We start from the raw sequence: 21,361 nt of genomic DNA on the forward strand, positions 1-21,361 counted from the left end.
ACAAGTAAAATTGATTTTTTAAATTCATTCATTTAATGATATATGTAGTGGTCCATATTATTAATCATATACATCATTAAATGAATGAATTTAAAAACTCAATTTTACTACTACACTAATTAAATAAACTCGTGTTAGTTCCAATGCATCTTTTTAAATCTTCCAATTGACCACCGCAGTTCATTATACTATACAACTTTCACAATAGTAGTCGAAAAAACTATATTCAATTAACTTTTCATTTTCAAATAATTTTCTCTGGGTTATTCTCTTGGAATATTGAGACATCGCTGGAATGAAATTGTTTTGAGAGATTGTTAACCGAGATAAAGATTTTATCGCGAGGTCAATCATGAAGACAGTTGTTAGGGTTGTTGAATAAATGCATCATCTTTTATAGTTAAGGACTTTTAGAATGAGTTTCTTCTGATTCATTTATGTATGAGTATCACCAAACTATTTTTCAGTTTAAGGACTTGTCAACCGATTCAAGAAAAAAAATCAAATCCTTAATTGAAAACATTTGGGAGCACCTACCCCGAGTCTTGTAGTGTAATTTCCTTTTTTTTTTCCTTTAGCCTGTGCTTCTGCATGTCATTCTTTTTACTTATTTATCAATTGGATTTGTTTCGTTTGGTTTATCAATCTATTTATTATGAGTCGTGTTGATCTAAAATCCTCTCATCTTTTTTTTTTTTTTTTTGAAAATAATAAATTTTAGACATTGAAAAACGTAATGTACATTCTCTAAGATTTTGTTTGTGAGTTTGGAGGGGAGGGATTTAAAAAAAATAAAGAAATAGAGTACTTTAGAAAAAGGAGAGATTTGAGGGGTTCATTTTTCTTTTCTACATAATACAAAATTCTATCTATGTATTGGAAGAGGTTTTTTTTTTTTTTTGAGAGGAAGGTTTGTGTGGAATGAATTTTTCAAATTTAATCTATTTGTTATAATATTCTTAAAATTTAAAATATATTAATCATAAGCATGCTATCGTTCTCAAAAAAAAAACATTTTTAAAGAATGTAAAAGATTTCTATGTATTCTCTTATATTCTCGACCCCCAAAGTTTTCCTCTCTCAATAGTCAATAAGAACACTCGCTAACATTTTCCATTGACAAAACAAGCTCATAATCACACAAGTATTTGCACAAGCGTTAGTTTCAGGATAAAATGATCCCAATCCATTGCTAGAAGAAGGTACGGATGTTTAGAATTAACCTACAGCCGACAACCTTGTCACTTCATAAACAACACTTTGTGTAGGTCTTTTCTTTTTTTTACAAAAAAGAAAAGACATGGAAACATATTAATCACTTCATAAATAGTTTTCCATTAACTATTTCACGCACGAACTTGCTTTCGCTATATCAGCATTTTCCTTTTCAAATATCACATTTATTACAATTTTGTCTCAAAATGGAGATTACGATTTTAAGTGGTAATTACTTATCTCAATTTTGATTATGAATAGATAATATACCATTTTTGGAGGCCAAGAATCTAGATTGAATGGCCAAAAGAAAGGTTTGAATTGGCTAAAAGTTTGATTTTTAAAAAGGGAACTATTGTTGTGAGCATGATGACCAAAAGTGAAATTAAATCCAAAATAGTATTATTTAAAACTTTAATTATATGCATATTTAATTTGAACTGGTTGAGCATTAGTCTGTTGGTGGATTTAATTACAAATTATCATTTCGATGTTGAAAATATTGTTTTTACATCACTTTTGCTGAGTGTGATGGCGTAGTAGGAAAAGTTGAGATAATCATGGCCATATATCTGAATTAGTTTTTGTACATAATTCATAAGGGCAGGATTTTTAATTACAAGGCAAATTATGGTACTCACTACTCATCATACATCAAATGTTGTTGAGATATGTTGATGGTCCTGGGAATACCACGGCTCTTCTGGCATGGATCAGTGGTAACTTTTTAAATACACTTCTTCAAAATGCATGAAATTTTGTAATTCTAGTCTTACTATATAAAATAGAGGTTAAAAAAGTTTTACTATCACAAAATGAACGTACAAAGGAGTTTTTCCTAGGGTAAGATGATTTCACACATTTGCACCAACATATAAAAAAAAGTTGAAAAAGGAATGTGAAATTTTAAATTGTGGTTGCAGTAGTGACTGCCATTACGATGCAAACCTTGATATTATCGAGAAATATGGTTAAATGTTGCTACAATTATGGTTGTGATGTCGTTGTGGATACATCTAAAACTTTTATATTGCGGTTGCAAAAATAATCACCAAGAATATTCAAACGTGATCAACAAAAATAAAAGAGAATTGCAAGAAAAGATGATTTATTGAGAATATGAAATGTGATCCAAGCATAGATAAAGACAAATTGAGTGGAAAAAAAAAATGAAAAGATATAAACATTTGATATCATGCTTCACCCCACTGTTTTTTATCCAACCACAATAAAAACAAAATGAAATAATATAAATTTTTAAGTTTGGGGGTATTTTGCAAATAAGTGTAAAAATTCAGGAGGTATTTGTAAAACGTCATGTTCAATTTCAAGAAGTAATTGAAATTTTGTTAATTTTATAAGATAAATTGACGAAACTTACAATTTTAAGAGGATAATTGTCTCTTTACTCGTCTTCTATTGCTGTGAGCATGAAGCCAACTTGCAGTCCGTACAAGACCTACTGTGGTCATATATGTAACTCATCATATACTTTAATTTGTGTTGTATATTAAACCCAATCCTCCTACTTATATACGAATATCACGATCTTTACTTAATTTGGGTATTCATTTTTTATGTTTTTTTTTAACTGGATTGGATATCCGTGGTGTGAGACTACAAAGAGTAATCCTTCAAAATATGGTAGGACAAATTAACAATCAATAACAAAGTTTTCTATCAAACAACTTAACGTTGCTGCATTGTCATTTTAAATGAGATATGTCTTTGTTTGGTGCACGATGATAAATAATATCTCATACAAAATTACTTTCCGTCAATAAAATCATCAACAACAAAATTTGGTAGAATAGTATTCAAAATAGTTTTGTGTTTTTTCTGATACGATCCATGTCCCACTTCAGCAATAATGAAAGCACCACTCATATCTCTTTTTTGACACCATTAGCACCACTCATATCAAAAGTAAGATATGCACTTATCATATTTTATAAAATGAATAAATGATGAATTCAAATATATTTTTAATCAATGATGACCTAAAACAGCTTTTTAGACAAATTTTGGTTATTATATGTTAGTAATACTAGTTAAACATGCTTGTTTTAGATTACTAATTACACAGTTACACTATAATTTTTAGATAGTTTTTGTGAAGAAATCAAAATATACTAAAAAAGTTTATGTTTGTGAGGACATGCTGCTAGCCTTAGCAACGAAGGACTTGATATAAAACAGAACTTTCACCGGTGTTTTGCTGGTTTGCTAACAATACACCACATATTTGACTATTTTGTTTGGACTACATAAAATATGACTATGATTTTTTTTTTAGAGAAATAAAATATGACTACGATTTGTAAGTTCATTTTGTGATAAATTAATTTATAACTTATTTAAATGTGTTTTTTTTTTTTACTGGAAGGTGTTGTTACAAAATCTTGTTAAAGTACTTTGTGCAATTTGCAGATAAAACACATTGTGTAGACATTGATAAGTACTCAAGTGCTTTTTATCCGTAGGATTTCATCTTTATTTAGAACGTAGGTCTACTGTTGTATTTAGACCTTATGTCAAATATGCTTTGCTAGATATAGTTAGAGTTTGTTAAGGGTGTTGGTAATGCCAACAAATTAGCTTATGGAAAATAGCGGATAGCTTATAAGTTTATATGTGTAAAAAAAAAACTCCATTTGATAAATGTCATCTTGTCAGGAGCTTAAAGATTATTTTATAAGTTTATAGCTTATTTTACAGACGCTATTTTAAGTAGCGTTTGAGTTTATAGCATATTGTTTTTTCTTCCACTTTTACCCTTACTATTTTATTCAAATTCCATTTTAACCCTTTCTAACCCTTTCCAATGCAATACATACTATATTTGCTTCTTAACTAGTGTCCGGGGGCACCGGTTAACATTACCCTAATAATAATTACGAAAATGCTTACCGGTGTCTCTGGGACGTTGGTTAAAGAAGCAAATATAATAGATATTGCATTAGAAATTGTGTAGTGGTAAAAAGACATGTTTTAGATTGGAATACTCTGAGTTTTTAACCCTCTCAATGTTTTGAAAGGAGATAATGTAAATTTTTATGTAAATGTTGTTTGAGGTCGAAGATCTTCTCTACCTTATACTAGAGCTTCATTCCCTAGCCCTTAATTTTTTTATGAAAAAAAAAACCTTGCATCTCCTGTCCTAAAGTCCTGGCTACACCACTGGTTATAGGTCATTAGTCATCAACTATCAGCTATCAACTAATTTATTAATTATCCACTATTTTTACCAAACAAAACCTAAATGTAGTTAGAAGTTGATCAGTATTAGTTCCAAATTAGTTAAGTTTTTTTTGTTGGTTTAGTTATGATAACTGTATAAACTATAAAGTACATCTTGCACTAATTGTAATCAACTTTTCCTCATTCGTTCATTTTTATTTTTTTGAAAACTCATTCATTCAATTATAGAGTTAACCTAAATGTAGTTAGAAGTTGATCATCATTGTTCCAAATTAGTTAAGTTTTTTTTGTTAGTTTAGTTATGATAACTGTATAAATTATAAAGTACATCTTACACTAATTGTAATCAACTTTTCCTCATTCATTCATGGGTTAATAGTGTTTTTCACCCCTGTAATATAGGCAATTTATGGTTTTCGCCCTTATAAAATTTTCGGTTTGATTTTTGTCCTTGTAAAAAAAAAAATTTCCGGAATATCCCCCTCCTCCCTCCAACTCAGCAAATCAGCCTATGTGGCGCTGACATGGAATTTTTTTTTTCACTTGCCACGTGTATAATTCGTTTTTTTTTTAAAAAAATTGTGAAATTTTAATTTCGTTTTTTAATTTTAATTTTAAAAAACTCAATTTTTTTTTAATTACTACATCAGATTTTATTTTTTAAAATATTTGAAAATTAATTTTCAAAAATAAAAAAAAATATTCATATTTTTTTCCAAAAAATCGAAAATTCAAATATTAAAAAAATCAGAAAAAACGATAAGATTTTTTTTGAATTTTTCGGTTTTATTTTAAATTCGAATATTAAAAAAATAAGAAAAAATATACGGTTTTTTTTAAATTAATTTTTTTTAAAGATTCTGGAGTTTAATTTTCAAAATTAAAAAAAATTTAAATTAGAAGAAACAAATTCGAAATTTTTAAAAAAAAGTCATATTTTTTTTTATGGAAAATATTTTATTTTTAATAATCTGGATACAGATTTTTTTAAAAATTCAGATTTTATTTTCGAAAATTTTATTCTAGATTTTTATAAAATCATTTTTGAAATTAAAATTTTAAAAATTCTAAAATATCATATTTTTAATATTTGAATTTTTTTTTATAAAATCATTTTTGAAATTAATATTTGGAAAAAAATCTGAATTTTTTTTTTATTTTTGAAAATTAATTTTCAAATATTTTAAAAAATAAAACAATTAAAACAAAAATTGAGTTTTTTAAAATTAAAATTTCACAATTTTTTTTTTAAAAAAAAAAGAAAAAATGAAAATGAATTCCATGTCAACGCCACATAGGCTAATTTGCTGAGTTGGAGGGAGGAGGGGGGTATTCCGGAAAAAAAAAATTTACAAGGACATAAATCAAACCGAAAATTTTATAAGGACGAAAACCGAAAATGGCCTATATTACAAGGGTGAAAAACATTATTAACCCTTCATTCATTTTAATTTATTTGAAAACTCATTCATTCAATTATAGAGTTCATCTATCCTTTCAACTGTGGAACCATGGGGTGGCAAGGGAGGAGCCACGACCAATCCATCTAAAATATTTTTTAGGATTAATAGTGTTTTTCACCCCTGTGATATATGTCATTTATGGTTTTCGCCCCTATAAAATTTTCTGTTTGATTTGCACCATCGTAAAAAATTTATTTTCCAAAAAACACCCTTAATAGGCCATTCAAAAACCAAAATTTCTTGAAAAAAATTCTGAAAATGGCCTATTAGGGGTGTTTTCCGAAAAATAAAAATTTTACGAGGGTGCAAATCAAACCGAAAATTTTATAAGGGCGAAAACCGGAAATGACATATATTACAGGAGTGGAAAACACTATTAACTTTTTTTAATACCTTGAAATTTGCAAAATTATAAATGATATTTTAATAAATCCACTTTTCTTGTCCAGTACATTTAATTTTTTTGCTTCCTTTGCCAATCTGATCATTCTTGTTCATTAGATTTTTTTTTAAGGCATCTTGTTCGTTAGATATTGTTAAATTTATATTAAAAAGAAAATTAGTATGTGTATTAGTTCTTAGTCAATTATTGATGATTTCAAGTCATTCAGAAAAACGTAAAGTGTCCTTTAAATATTTAATGATCGACTTTATATATCCGGTCACATTTATAAACAAAAAACAATTTTTTAGGTTCATTGAATAACTAATGTATTTGGTTTATAAATGTGACCAAATACATTAATTATTTAATAAATCTAAAAAGTTATTTTTTGCTTATAAATGTGACTGGAAGGAGTATGTTGTTTAGATTTTGAATGATCGATTTTTGATTTATTACAAGTTAAATGTGTTGCATGCAATATAATTTATATATTTTAATTTATTTTGATGGCGGCCACCCCAAACTTTTTTGCGTCGTTCCACCACTATATCTTTTGATTTATTTTTCTATTTGGTGGGCTCTACTTTACTTCTCAACATGCTTTTAAACTTCATCAAATTTTTAAGAGAATTGTTGTTGACACATGTTATAAGGCTGATAAACACTAGTAAAGGATAAAAATGCCCCCTCGGCAGTTAACTACCGAAATAATGAACCGGTTGCGGTTAACTACCGAAGTTCCTTCGGCAGTTAACTGCCGACGAAAAAAGAAAAAAAAAAAAAAAAAAACCATCGGCACTTAAGTGTCGAGGATCTCAAAACTCCTTCATTACCAATTAGTACTGTTGGTTTGTCAAAAACAAAAGCTGCTGATTGTTCCTCTGAATCATACACAAAGAGAGAGGGCCACAACTCCTTCATTGAATAAGGGCAGTCACACTTCGGAACTTGTGCGGTGCTAGTAATACTAGTACTAAGTTATGGCGTATGGGATTGTGTACATTATTGTAGGTGTTACTGTGTCACTATGGTCCTATTCTCAGCTTCTGTTCAATTCGTTTTTTGAAGAGTCAATATTGTTGGAGTGTTGGAAGGAAAATAGTAATAGAATGATATAATAACAGCATTATGCCGCATGCAAAACCAAACATAGTGACAGAGTTAACTATGGTCTTAAGTGCCGATGGTTTTTTTTTTTTCTTTTTTCGTCGGCATTTAACTGCTGAAGGAACTTCGGGAGTTAACTGCAACCGGTTCATTATTTCGGTAGTTAACTGTCGAGGGGGCATTTTCGTCTTTTACTAGTGTTTCTCAGTCTTATGACATGTGCCAACAACAATTCTCAATTTTTAAAAGGGTTAAACCAGACCTTAAATAGGTATGTAACGGTAAAATGTCATACCATCTTTATTTTTTAAAATAGTTTGTGCTTAGATCTTACATGTTTGTGTAACAACAAAAAAAAAGATCTTACATGTTTGCTTAATTTATGTCCACTCATAGTAAACGTTTGGATTGGGATTCTCTCTTGTGAGTTTTACATGGGAGGAGGTCCAGTGTCAACTTTGACCATTCAATTGGTCTTTACCATGCCCATAGATGCTTATGATATGACTGCTGTACTCCTTAACAAACAATTATCACATAATGCAACTTCAAATAAAAATAATCATATAATAAAAAATCTGCACAAGTTTAAACTTTACTACTTGATTCATTGCTAATCGTGAAACGTATAGGGCCCATGTGCGTAGTTACTTTGATTAATTAAGTAGTTGGGGGCATGGGAAAGGAGATGCAGGGGTTGGCATAATATGCATAAACTTTTTATTTCTTCCTAATTTTTTTATTTATTTTTTATATTAGTAAGCCGTCCACCATCGGGGAATTTGAAACTTGAACACCGACTTTGCATATTTTATGATTCTATCAACTGAGCTTTATTCACTGGATTTTCTAATCTTATAATCAATCATATTTGAAATTATCCGGAGTAGAACAATTTTGAATGAAAAAAAAAAAAATGAATCATATTTGGAATATATAATTAAGTGTTTGTAACATAATAAGATAAGAATATCGTTTTTATCATTACTTTGAATGTCTTTATTAGATATGAATATTTTGCATAAATGAAATAAGTATGATATCACAATATTCAGCACCTTAATTCTCACTTTTTGTAGTGCCGTGTTGTAGTAAACTAATTCAAGTATTCATTTAGAACTGAGTTCGAATCCAGCCTTGGAAATGCAGCAGCGTTAAAATTCTTAGGGAGAGCTTGCTACCCATTTGGGTCTCACAATGCTCGAGGGATTAGTCTTCGCAGTTGCGCGCGGAGGATACCTGATTTATACCAAAAAAAAGTATTCATTTAGAACTACTTGAGTGGAAATTTTATAGATTAATGCGCAAGAAAGGTGAAGATGATTTTCCATCTTTAGAAAGTGCAAGAAGATTACAACCACAACTTAAAGAGATACTACTTCATAACAATGGACAAAGAATAATGCAAGAGGGTTTTAAATATTTATTTGTGTTTCTCAACCAATTCAGGTGCATTTAAATTTTAAAGTAATAATATCAACATATATACAAATATTTATGTCTATCTTTCTTGCTGAGTAAATAGATTGATCTCTAATGCGGTCCAAACCATGAAATGAAGACTTCTAACATAGAAACCAGAACAAAGATTAAGATGGTTGACCGGGTAAGGTGATTTTGTCATGCTCCGAGGGTGTGAAAGTTGAGCTTTCCACCGGTAGAATATGAACCAATGAAAAACATAAGCAAGAAGGGGAAGAAGAAGATGAGTAATTGAAAGTTGATGGCAGTGTTGTGTAACTGAGCCTTGAAGTTTTTGTACTGAGAAAAACATAACAAGCTAATGACGATGCCAAATACCATGAACAAGTGGAATGGGGGTGCAGAAACAGAAGCCATGCTCTTTCCTTTCCATCCCTGTTTCAATTCTGTACCCCTTCTCTTAGACTCCATTCTGTTTCTTTTCTTTTTTAATTTGTTTTACTCACCCACCTCCTGCAAATTATATTTGTTGCTTAATTGATGAGATGAGATGAGCTTCGTTACTTCTCATATTAGTTTGGTTTTGGCATATTCTTTGTGTGTGATCAGCATTTTCGCAAGTTCGTATGGATCAAGTTATTTTTCTTCATAGAATAGATATAAGCTTTTCACTTTTCGCACTCTTGTTTTTTTTACCATCGCATGTATTGTTGTTAAATTCCAAAACGTCCAACGTTTCCTTATATCAAGAACAAGAAAGAAATCAAATTATATGAGCAAGTATATTATGTGCAATGTTGGGCTAAAATACATTATGCTAAATTTCTAATGTGTATATATCTATATTTATATCTGTATGGTATTTAATAAAGAGGAGCAATCCTTTGTACCAACGGAAAAAAAGAGGAGCAATCAAGAGTGTGTTAAAAGAAATTTATTTTTACGCTGACTATGCTCAAGAGGCTTAGAGCAACTTTGACCGGTGGGGTTTAGCATGGGAAAGGGAAAGAGTTTCCCACCATGGGAAAATAAATATTGACTATTAGATCATGTAAAGAACATAGTTTTATCATAGATTCTCAACATTAAATTTTTTTCGCTTTAACTTCCACCACCGCTCTCTCTTCCATCACCATTAACCCATCAGCAACAACAATATCAAAATTTCCTTAAAATGAAAACACGGTCTCCACTCACCCACCACCATTAGTAATTATTAAACTTTAATCATCATCTTAGTCAATTGAGAGATGAAATACCAATTTAATAAATCATCTTCTTAATCTTCACTCACTCACTTGTAACAAAACCCCAATTTATTATTTTATCACTCACCTTTTCTCATAACTCATCTTCTTGTTTAATTTGATTCTTCTCACTTGAATCTCATATTAAAAAAATCAATTTGTTATGAGAAATTTTGAAGTGATGGATTCGAAAGGATTTCTCAAAAATATGCTTTATGTGATGATGAATATTGTAGTTGTTTCCAAAATAAAAAACTCTTCAGCATAATTAGCTAGTCTATTTTCATTTTCAAGCCTATTATCAACAATGGATGTTTCCAGCAATGTTGAAAAGATATTCAGCGTCAAACTTAGCATCACTGTGGACAGTTGAATAAATCTCTTGTAAAATGTGTTCATCAGAAAAAGAAAAAAAAATCGTTTCCATTTTCTAGACTTATTTCCTTTTTTGAGATCTGATTCTGTTTGTTTGAGTTGTTTAGTTTTAATTTGATTTATGGAAGACATGTGAAGGAGAGTTTTTCTGTTCTGGTTGAAGATTGAACAATGAAGGAGAGATGATGGTGGAAGATAGGGAAAAAAGATAATCTAGTGTTGAGAGTGTACCATAAGACAATGTTCTTTACTTAATCTAATGGATAAAATTTACTTTTCTATGGTGGGAAACTATTGTCCATTTCCATGCTAAATGCCACCACTTTGACCAAGTCTCTTTTATTTTTACTAGATCCTATCCTTTATCACTTTTTCTTTTCTTTTTTATCTACTCAAGATGGATAATTTATGATCAATTTTGACATAAAATCACCTATACGAATTATTTTTCTTTCTTTTTTAGTTAAATAAATGACTTCCACATATTTTCAATATTATTTTTGTTTGTTTTTTGTGATTTTATCGTCTTTGCACGACTATGTTTATTTTGATTTTTTGTCTTTGTTCGATGTATTTATTTGATTGAGGTTGAAATATTGTTAGTTTTGAGCAAGTGCAGACAAATAATACTAAACAAAACGAATTAATTTATAAATTTTAGAGTGGAAAAACATCACTACAGATACTTCATCTTTTTATTTTAGTCTCCTTAATTTTTTTCTGACTTTTGATTCCTAAAAGTTTCCGTCTACATGTCTGTCTATCCTTTAGATTTTTTAGTGAGTTTAGAAAATTATAAGAATCTCTCCTAAAAAAAGTAAAATATGCTTTGTATATGAATTTTTAAGTGGCTAAAAACATAAAAATTTGTATTTAATTCATGTTTTATTAAACAATTATAATTTTGTGTAATAGATTCTTATAATATTTTAAACATGATTGCATGTCCCCGTGAGCTTAGCTCAGTTGATGAGGACAATACATAATATATGCAAGGTTCGAGGTTCAAACCCCAGACACCACAAAAAAACATGATTGTATAAAAAAAAATCAAATTATAATTTTTTTTCTCTCCTTACCATTTCTCTTTAAAATAAACAAATTATAACGGAGCTTTTTGCCCCTCTCCCATTATATTTACAAGAAAAACAAATTTATCTGCATCTAGGGAAATGGTGTTTTTTCTCCATCCAAACAAATACTTTGTTGCAATATCAAAACTAACTATTCGTGTAACGTCCTAATTTGAGTATTAAAATTTAAAACATTTTCATCTCAATTAGAATTTTACATAAAACTTTAGATAAAGGACTTTGAATACCTATATTTACAAGAAATATTTACAAAATATTTATTAATACATGAATGTTACTTGTTTTTAAATATAATAGATCCGGCCTTTTATGATGCACTGAAATGACTTGCACCTGAAAAAATAGAAATCAACGTGGAATGAAATATTAATTATCTGAGTGAAATATTAATGTTGATGTGAACCTCTAGGGGTTGTAATAAAAGAAACAACCACTAACAAGTCAGTTACCTCAACATCTGACTTGTGAACCTCTAGGGGTTGTAAAAAAGAAACAACCATTAACAAGTCAGTTACCTTAACATTAATTGATAAGACGGAGATATATTACTCCTATAAACGGTGCCCCGTTTACCCTCCTTACATGTCCCGTCATATAATAGACGGAGGAATTGCTTAGCTAAGCGGCCCTAACATTCTCACTTAAATCTATCAATCATTTAAATAAGTATATGGTAAAGACACTAACTTAAAAGAAATTTCACATCAACATTCATTGAACATTACGATTAATGAACAAATTAGAATTCAAACTTCACATCTCATTCACTTTAATTCCATCATTTCGATCTATATCATTTTTCTAATCATATTAACAAGTATCCATATCATTGAACAAACAAGAAAGTCCATCTTAACATATCATTCCCTTCAATCCACAATAACATTTAATCATAATTATTTCTTATGCATTTCAATACTTACCTTATTGTTCCACATTCAGTTAGCGTCGATCTATTTGATATACTACTTCAATTCTTAGTCAAAAGTTGCTACATACATAGTCCTCCTCAAGTCATTAAGATCAATGTTGAGTAAATTGAGTTATATCATCACATGATAAGGATACAATGGCCATACATCATACCTTATTCACTTATCACTAACATAGGGAAATTATATTTAATCTTGCACCTATTATCATTATAACATAATACTTTGACATTAAACTCGTCAAGCAACTTGTGTGCATGTGATTTTACACAAACAGTCCTAAACATCTTATTTTTCAATAGTCAGACCTCAAATTCGACAATTTAATTAAAATATCAAATGATGTCGGATTTGAGTAAATAAACACTTTTTAGAAAGCTTAGGATGTGTAGATTATAAATATGAGTCTTATTTTTCATGATAGTCATCCAATTATTTCAGTTTATTAGATTAAGGTACCGAAATACAAAATATGACAGCAACTTTTGTCTCATTTTGTAACACAATTTCAACTACCATCCTTTAGTTAATTACCATGAAAATTGAGTGTAAAATGAAGGGAAACGAGTCTACTTTCCAACAAAATCAGAATTACTTAAAAAGGATGTATAAATTGAAAGTTATGAACAAAACAGTAGCATGATGTCAAAATACGGGATTGCAGATTTATACCAAAAAATTACAACTTTCAACATGCAACAACATCAATTTCTTAGAACTAATATGCATGCATTATGACCTACATACATAAACTAAAATTTCCAATTTTCATAATCAAAATCATAATCAATGCATGAGGGATGAGGGAAAGGGAAACCCACCTCTAAGTTTCTCTGATGATGCTAATCCTATTTCCATTCTCATTGATTCTCCTTCAATCTCTAGCTTTCTTCAATTTTCCCAATTCTTTGAAACCCTAATTTCTTCTTCAATCTTTTCTCCATAATACTCCCTTGAATCTTCACTATATCAGTCCCTCAAACTTAGAATGAATTACTCAACTTAATTCTACTTACATGTGGTATTTAATCAAGAAATTTGAAGGATTTTGTGAGATGAGGGTTTTTTGTTGTGGAAGGATGTGAGACCGTGAAAGGGAAGAGTGGAGTGGGGGGAAAATTGTGAAATCTTCTAACCTTAATGTCTCATAACCCTTGTGTGTCGTTTTGGTGCTGCAGGTTCGGTTCCACCTTGCCGGAAGTTTAACGTCGCCGCGCGTTTTGTTCTTCTAGCTGGTGGTGCGTCGAGAGATTTTCTCCGCAGCACCGGATCTGTTGTAAGCTGCTTGTTGCTTTATGTTTTGTGTGTCGTGGCTGGTTTGGGAGGTCGGTGGCGCCGCCGTCGCACTGCCTTCCCTCTAGCTTCTCCTGGTGGTGGTTCGCGGGTTTCTCGGTGTTGGGTCTGGTTCATATCGGTTGAGATCTGCTGATTTCCCGGTTGTTGTTTCGCTACCTTCGCATCGATGTGGGCTGCTTTGTTCGTTGTTTTTGTTCTGTGTTGTTTGTTTGTGGGTCGGCGCCGTTCGTTTTGTGTTTCCGGAGTGCCGTCGATGGGCTGTTTTGTGTCGTGTTGTTTTGGTTCGAGCGATCTCTTTCTTTTCTGGATGTTACTCAAAAGGGTTTGGTGCATAGACGCTCCATGTTGGTGGTGGCGGTTGTTGATTTTGTAATTTGAAAATTACGACAGAGCCTTTTGAAACAATTATCGGGTGAGTCACGACCAGGTCGTTTTCTTTAAGACGTTTCGCGGCACTACCTAAGTTGTGTAAGGTAGACTAGCAACCGCGCCGTCTCCAGGATAAAACAGCCCAGATTTCAACTGTACGATTAAAGGCTGCACTGCCAGAAATCGCTCGAGAATAACACCTCAACATGGTTTTCGAAAAGTTTCGAAAAACCACTCTAATATGGTATGTAGACCACTCGATAAACCAAAGAAGGAGGAAAGAAAGAACGGTTCGTCAACACAAACCGCGGGAGGGAGAAGAGAGGAGAGAAAACCAGAGAAGAGTATTCGATTCTCAGTTTTGGAGTGAAGAATACTATTCCCGAGCTCTCAATTTATAAGGAGGATTTCTACTAGAGTGTGTGATCTACCCGATGTGGGACATAAAATTTTCAATTCACACTTTACACTAGTTTCTCCATCTTGTGTTTACATTCCAAAGGCTCCACAAACTCACTAGTATACTCCAAGTTTTTTTTCCATTATACACTAGTGTTCCGACAGCAGTCATTCATGTACCTTCAGATTTCTGTGGGGCTGGTCTCCGTTGTTGTGTTGTTCGTTTGTTTGTGTCTGTGTTTTTGTTCTGTTTTCTTTCGTGGAGAGGGGCTTGTGCTGTTTTCGTGTTGGTTTTTGGTTACTGTTCCTTCTTCTTAGTCGTCCAAGCTTCTATGCGCTTTCCCAACCTCCCCTTTGTCGTCGGTGTTTAGTTGGCGACGTTCTCTAGGTCTGCAAAGGGTCGTGCAGTTGTGGTGGATCACGTTCCTGGATTGGTGGAGGTTTTCTCCTCTGCGACGTATGTCGGTATAGTGGTTTTGAGGGTGGCGCTGAACCGGTGTTCTTGGCGGTGCTTGTGGTTGGTTTTGTGGCTTTTTTGATTTGTTTATGTCCGAGCGGTTTGCGCTAATGTTCCACCGTAAGATAAAAATGCATGCGGTTTGGTTTGGTTTGGTTCGGTTGACTTTGAAAATACAAACCGAACCAAATCAATGCAGTTTAGGTTGGATCGGTTAGTGTGGTTTTGTCGAGACAATACAATTTGTTGTTTCTGACATTAAAATTAAGTTAAAAATCTAAAACACAACATATTTTCATTAATGTTTTCAACAATGTTTTAAAATTTATCCAACATTACAATTTTATTTTTATCCAACAATGTTCGCAACTACATAGATCAAATTAAAAATCTGGACAAAAGTAATCTTATTTTGTACAAAATACAAAAAAAAACTAAGATTTTATCATTATTTAAAAGTTCAAGTAGCAAATAAACACATGAGAAAATATATTTCATTTTATAAAATTTTCTATTGAGTTTATTTGAGTATTAGTCAAGGTAAATATGTTTAATTAATATTTTTTTATGTTGCGGTTTAGTTTGAATTGGTTCGGTTGTTAAGATAAAAACCGCAAATCGAATCAAACTATACGGTTGAGTAAAAAAATGATTCAAATACATTCGAATAAAATACAATTTTTTACGGTTTCAATTTGCGATTTTTTTATTGAATTGATTCGGTTTTGAACACCCTTGAAGTGAATAGAAATTACTACTACTATTACTGGGTATAAGTAGAACAAAAGGAAGTTACTAATTGCCCCTGAAATCGAAGCAGTAAGTAGTAGTACTAAACAATAGTAACATTGAAGTCAAGTAGTAATAATTCGATTGATCAAAACGACGACATTGGTAGAGTATAACCTGAAGAAAACGACAAGAAAAAGAAGAACGATTTTTTTTACATACAAAATTCATTCCGGGTCACACGTTGCTTCCTGTGTCTGTCTGTCTCTCTGTTTCTGGTTTGAAATATCTATATTCTCGTTCAATTTCCATTTACAATAACCCTAATCGACGACGCACACATCAAACCCTAGCTAGACCCATATGGCACTCATCAACAAGTTTTGGACTTTCTCATTCCTTCTCTTCCTCATCGCTTCCCCTTTCCTTCAAGGTCGGTCTAGTCTAGATCTCTTTCCCCCCCTTTCTTCCTCTACTGTCATTTTCTTAGATTATACATTATTTTTTTTGCTTTATACTCTATTTTAATTGCCACGATTATCACCTTTCATTTTTGTTCTGTTTTTTTTGGGTAGGGGTTGACTTTTTTTTTTTTTTTTTGGATCGTGAATTATTTATTCTGTGACTTGATTGATTGTGTAATTTAATTTAATGCTATGTTTGTATTGATTTCAATTTACAGTTAATGCTTATGAGTTAGTTATGATGCATGGATTTCAAACTAGTTTTTTTTTTTGGTTGAGATTAGTGTGAGAATGAGATGTGAATAAACTGTGCAATCCTTAACTGATGTGGAAATCAATGAAACAGTACAGATACCTTACTACAACTTTAATGCTCAAAATAGAAACTTTTCCATTTCTTAAGTCAACTAGAAACCCCTCACACCTTTTCCAGTATTTGGATTAGACACTGCGTCATGAAATTACTCGTCTTAACCGTATGATCTGGAATCAACGGATGAGATTCTTTGTAGTTGATTAGTTTTGTGTGTAAACTGAACCATCCGATTTCCAATTTGGGTCCCTTTACTTCATATCGATTAAATTACACACTTCTCACAAACAGATACTTTGTATCACAATTAGTTCTCCATAAATGTGTTTTGGCTTTTTTTTGGATATGCATGTCCAATGTCCATTACTAAATGTGCTTCTTGTTCTTTTTGCTAGTTGCTAGGTGTCAGTCAGATGAAGCTGTGGAGAATGCTGGTGAAGTGAATGATATCGGCATTGTTGGTGATGAAACTGATGATGCTCAAGACTTTGCTGACGGGAGCTTCCCTTCTGCCCCAGGCATTAATACCATTGCTGTGTTCCCTAAGAATATTGCGAAATGTAAAGATCTTTCTATATAAGACAAGGTTTGGTTTATAATTAATTATTATCCCCCGACAATCTTGTGTTAATTTTTTGTTGTTTATTTGATGTAGTGGTAAAGGGCGGTGAAGAGGCAGAGCTGCTTGTCGGTCTGAAAAATGATGGTAACTGAATATGCTTGTCACTATTATACAGCTACTATGCCTTTCATTTGTGTCTTGTGACAAAACCTCTAACACTCAATTTTGTTGTATGGATCAATTTCAGGGCAATCCAGTTTGAATGTTGTTGCAATTAAAGCTAGTGTTCACCTTCCATACGATCATCGTCTTCTTGTTCAAAACCTTACTGTTCAGGTAGAAATTGGTTGCCGAATCTCCAAATTAAATCTATTTATTTATTATCAATGATCATTTCAGTTTTCAACTATGATAACTTTGATTGAAACACACTATATGCTTTTATTTATGTTTGTTACCTGTAATAATCAATATACTATATTAATCTCTGAAATGATATGTGGTAATTGTTATAATTCATGTTACACCTGTACTAAAGTATTTGCTATATATGGGTTTTCAAAATCTCAAAGATAATTGCTTTACCGTATGTTTGGATGGAAGATTTTGGAGGAGAGGGGAGGACTTATTTTCTAATCAAATTAAGGAAACTATAAAATGTTTCTAAGAATGAATTAAGTGCAATTGAAATGCTATATGATCATCAATCATATTAGTCTTTCAATTTTTTAAAAATCTCAAACATATACCATAATATGAACTTAGCTCTCCAGAACCCTCCATATGAACATACTCTTACATTTATACAAAGATATGCACAATATATTCTTTTAAGATTGGGTTTCAGAGCACAGGGTTTTGCTGTTGTAGTAGGAAAAAAAGTAATATTGACAAAAAAGTATCCACCAGCGGTGACAGTAAAATATCATCAAGGGCTGAAAAAATTTAAAATAAAAACTAAAGAAACAGGGGAACTGTGAATGCAACAGGGTTGGCCAATTCCTTGAGTTGTTGTTCACCATCTATGGGCACAGGATGTTTAACACATTTGTACATGAACCTCATAGATCTAATAATCCTTATATATGTGTGTTAAAATGGGTATGAAGATGATTCTCTTGGTTTTTTTTCATCCCTCTTATTTCATTCAGATTCCCTATTCCATGTTATATGGTACTCTGTGATTTTGTTAGATTCGATGATGCCCAACCATTTGTACATACATAGATCTCTAAGTTCATTTGGGATTTGTGATGCATTAAACCAATAACTCTGTCAAACTTATAGTTAATATGTTGGCTCTGCTTGCTTTTGCTAGATCTTTTGGATGAATTAGTCGATTGTGGTTCTGTGATTTTATGTTATTGTTCATACAATCTTTTAGCAAATAGTATTACATAATTGTGTTTCCTTCAAAAAAATGTATTACATAAATGTGTTGTGTTATAATTTTGCAGGTTTTCAACAATGGCTCGGTGCCATCTTCAGTTCAGGCTACTTTCCCTTATATATTTTCTGTCAGCAAGTTCTTGCAGGTATTCCTTACTTTTTCCAGAGCTGATGCTTCAAATGTCTGCATGAGGAACATTCAGAAACCCCTTCTGTATTTATCACGCCTGACCATTTTCTTTTGCTGTGCAGCCTGGACCATTTGATCTTGTGGGCACCATTGTATACGAGATAGACCAACATCCATACCAAAACACTTTCTATAATGGCACTATTGAAGTTGTCGAGCCTGGTGTTTTATTCAGTATGGAATCTGTTTTCCTTTTTACTCTTGGAATTGCACTTCTTATCCTACTTGGGCTATGGATTAATGGTCAAATACAGAACCTCTCTAAGGTAATGCAATGTTTTCTATTTTCTTATAAATAACTCCATTTACCACGTGAGTATTATTTGCATATTTCTTTTGATTATTTGCATGTAAATATTTGCTCAGAAAACAAAAAGATCTTCCAAGGTTGAAGTTGGGACTAAGACTACAGATGCCTCAATGGACGAATGGCTTCAGGTGTGTGCTAATACTTTTATTGTCTGTGACACTTATTTCTTAATTTGTATGTGATGTTCCTGTTTCTGAAGTTTGAGATTTGATTCCCACCTTTTTTCTTCTTTTCATACTTCTGCCCCGAAATTTGTGTATCTAATATTTGATGTAACCTTTACATTACTGATTTGTCGATACTGCTTTTCTAACCTTGTATTTTGATAACCAGGGAACTGCATATACTCAGTCTACGTCGAGCAAATCTAAGAAGAAGTAGACATATAATTCATCTCTAGTTCAGCCACACAAGACCCTTCCACGGAGTACAGAATTCTGTAATAGAATATGGAGAGAGAATTAGCAAGAAGGTTAAAAATTTAGGTCGTAAAGACCAGTCTTTGTGTTGTATCTTAAATGTAGCTTTGTTTTCCTTTGCACTGAGTTGAGCTTTATCCAAGAAAATACTAACAGGGATCCGAGTTAGTAATATCATACAACTTTGAACCGCATAGTTTTGTCGGATTATGTTAATTTTATCTGGATTTTGATTAAATTTGGAGTCCTGTCGCCATTAATCTCTCTCATTATGTTAGTGTGCACTTCAGTGCATGCGTTCCTCGTCGTTTTAATCCCTCGAAAAGATAAACCCAAAAAATCTAGTCCGGAGGAAGGAGTCCATAGCTGAAGTAAAATGGTCTAACAACCGACCTTGTCAAGTAGTAAACTTTTTTACCCACATTTATTCATGATGATCCATGGATCCTTGCTTATTTTTTTCCTATTCCATAGCTTACCCACATTTGGAATGATAATCAGAGGAACATGATATGATTTTTGGGAATAACATTCCTACTTGAGTTTGGTAAGAATTAACATTTTTTAGGAATGTTTCTAAAATCTGTTCAAATTAAAAATCTTATAGTGAAAGAATCGTGTCTAAATGACAATTCTACGAATAAAAAAAATAAAATCTTATTGTTGAGTTTTATTCTCATGTCAGTGCTAGTGAAAGAATCGTGTGTAAATAAAAATTCTAAGAATAAAGTTCAAACAAACATAATAATGTTGTATTTACAATTCTACTTCTGCATCCCAAAATAATATTATAAACCTTGAAAAACTATGGTGAATACCTGACAAATTATAGCATGTTTTCAATAAATTAAGTTATAGTCTATTTTTAAGGGTTAATGTTCTCCTTAAAAATATTAAAATAATTAACGGGTGTATAGTTTATTTTACACACGCATTTAATGATGTGTTATTATGTCAACTGATGAATATATCAACTTCTGTGTTTTTGTATTAATTGATGTGGTAACACATCATTAGTATGTGAAAAATAATTGTAGAGTATACTAGTTAAATTCTTTTAATAATACTTAATATTAGTGGATGTAAAGATGATTGGGTAGTTAGTTGGAGGTAAGAGAATTGATTGGAGTGGAGTGATAAAAATTTTAAATGCATAAACATAAAAGTATCAATTTCATTGGACGACTTTCTATTATATATATATATATATATATTTGATTTTTTCTACATTATCCTCTCTTGTTTAGAGGATATTTACCCCTAAAAGATATCAACCAATCATAATGTAATACAAAATGTAACATTAAATGTCAAATAAATGAGTCAATTTATTTTAGGAAAAATTACACTAAATGTCATTTATCTTATTTATTTATAACACATTGGTCCTTTATCTTTTTTTTTTGTCCCATTTAGGTCATTTATCTATTAAAATGTGCACAAGTTAATCCTTTTCTTCATTTTTCTATTAAAAAAACATGAAAATATTAATTATATAAAATATTTTTTAATAAATAAATTCATAAACCCTATAAACATTTCACCCTCATATTCATCATCTTCATCCTCTTCCTTGAATCAAAAAAAATTGTCCATCCAAATAAACCTTCAAATTCCTTAAATATTTTCACTTCCATCTTCTTCTAAACACAAAATTCAAAGTCCCCAAAATTCATAAACCCTAATTTTACCAAACCGATAAATTTAGATTTTGGATTTAAAGAAAAAATCTCACAATTTGGATATTTAACTTCTCATGTTTGAGTGCTCAAGCATAGTTTTAGTAAAGATCATCACAGCTTAGATCTTGTAATTTTCTCATCAAATACAATCATCACTTTCCCTATAGCTTTCCTATCTCTGATGGTAGTGAAGGCGAGGTTGGCCTCCAACAATAAGAAATTGTTTATACCATTGTATAGCACTAGTCCAAAATCCAAAAAGGTTAAGAAACTAAAAAGCTAAACAGCTAGCTCATATGCACAATCCTCGTCAAGTTCACATCAAACACCATTATAATCAA

The 21,361-nt window shown here is 31.4% G+C and overlaps 1 protein-coding gene and 1 long non-coding RNA gene across 2 annotated transcripts; one reads left to right on the top strand and one right to left on the bottom strand.

Moving 5' to 3' along the window:
- Positions 1 to 8,346: 8,346 nt before the first annotated feature.
- Positions 8,347 to 9,322, bottom strand: LOC11415347 (uncharacterized). Its single transcript, XR_003010229.2, has 2 exons — positions 8,975 to 9,322; positions 8,347 to 8,610 (listed from the first exon to the last, which is right to left on the bottom strand). It is a non-coding gene; the product is annotated as an uncharacterized lncRNA (long non-coding RNA).
- Positions 9,323 to 15,875: 6,553 nt separating this feature from the next.
- LOC11421535 (translocon-associated protein subunit alpha) lies at positions 15,876 to 19,594 on the top strand. Its single transcript, XM_003603981.3, has 8 exons — positions 15,876 to 16,124; positions 16,864 to 17,028; positions 17,124 to 17,174; positions 17,278 to 17,366; positions 18,488 to 18,565; positions 18,672 to 18,875; positions 18,976 to 19,047; positions 19,253 to 19,594. The coding sequence occupies exons 1-8, from the start codon at positions 16,055 to 16,057 to the stop codon at positions 19,298 to 19,300; spliced, it is 777 nt and encodes a 258-aa protein (XP_003604029.1). The 5' UTR covers positions 15,876 to 16,054; the 3' UTR covers positions 19,301 to 19,594.
- The last annotated feature ends 1,767 nt before the right edge of the window (positions 19,595 to 21,361 follow it).

This window comes from Medicago truncatula, chromosome 3 (genome assembly GCF_003473485.1).
Source record: "Medicago truncatula cultivar Jemalong A17 chromosome 3, MtrunA17r5.0-ANR, whole genome shotgun sequence".
Lineage (NCBI taxonomy): Eukaryota > Viridiplantae > Streptophyta > Magnoliopsida > Fabales > Fabaceae > Medicago > Medicago truncatula.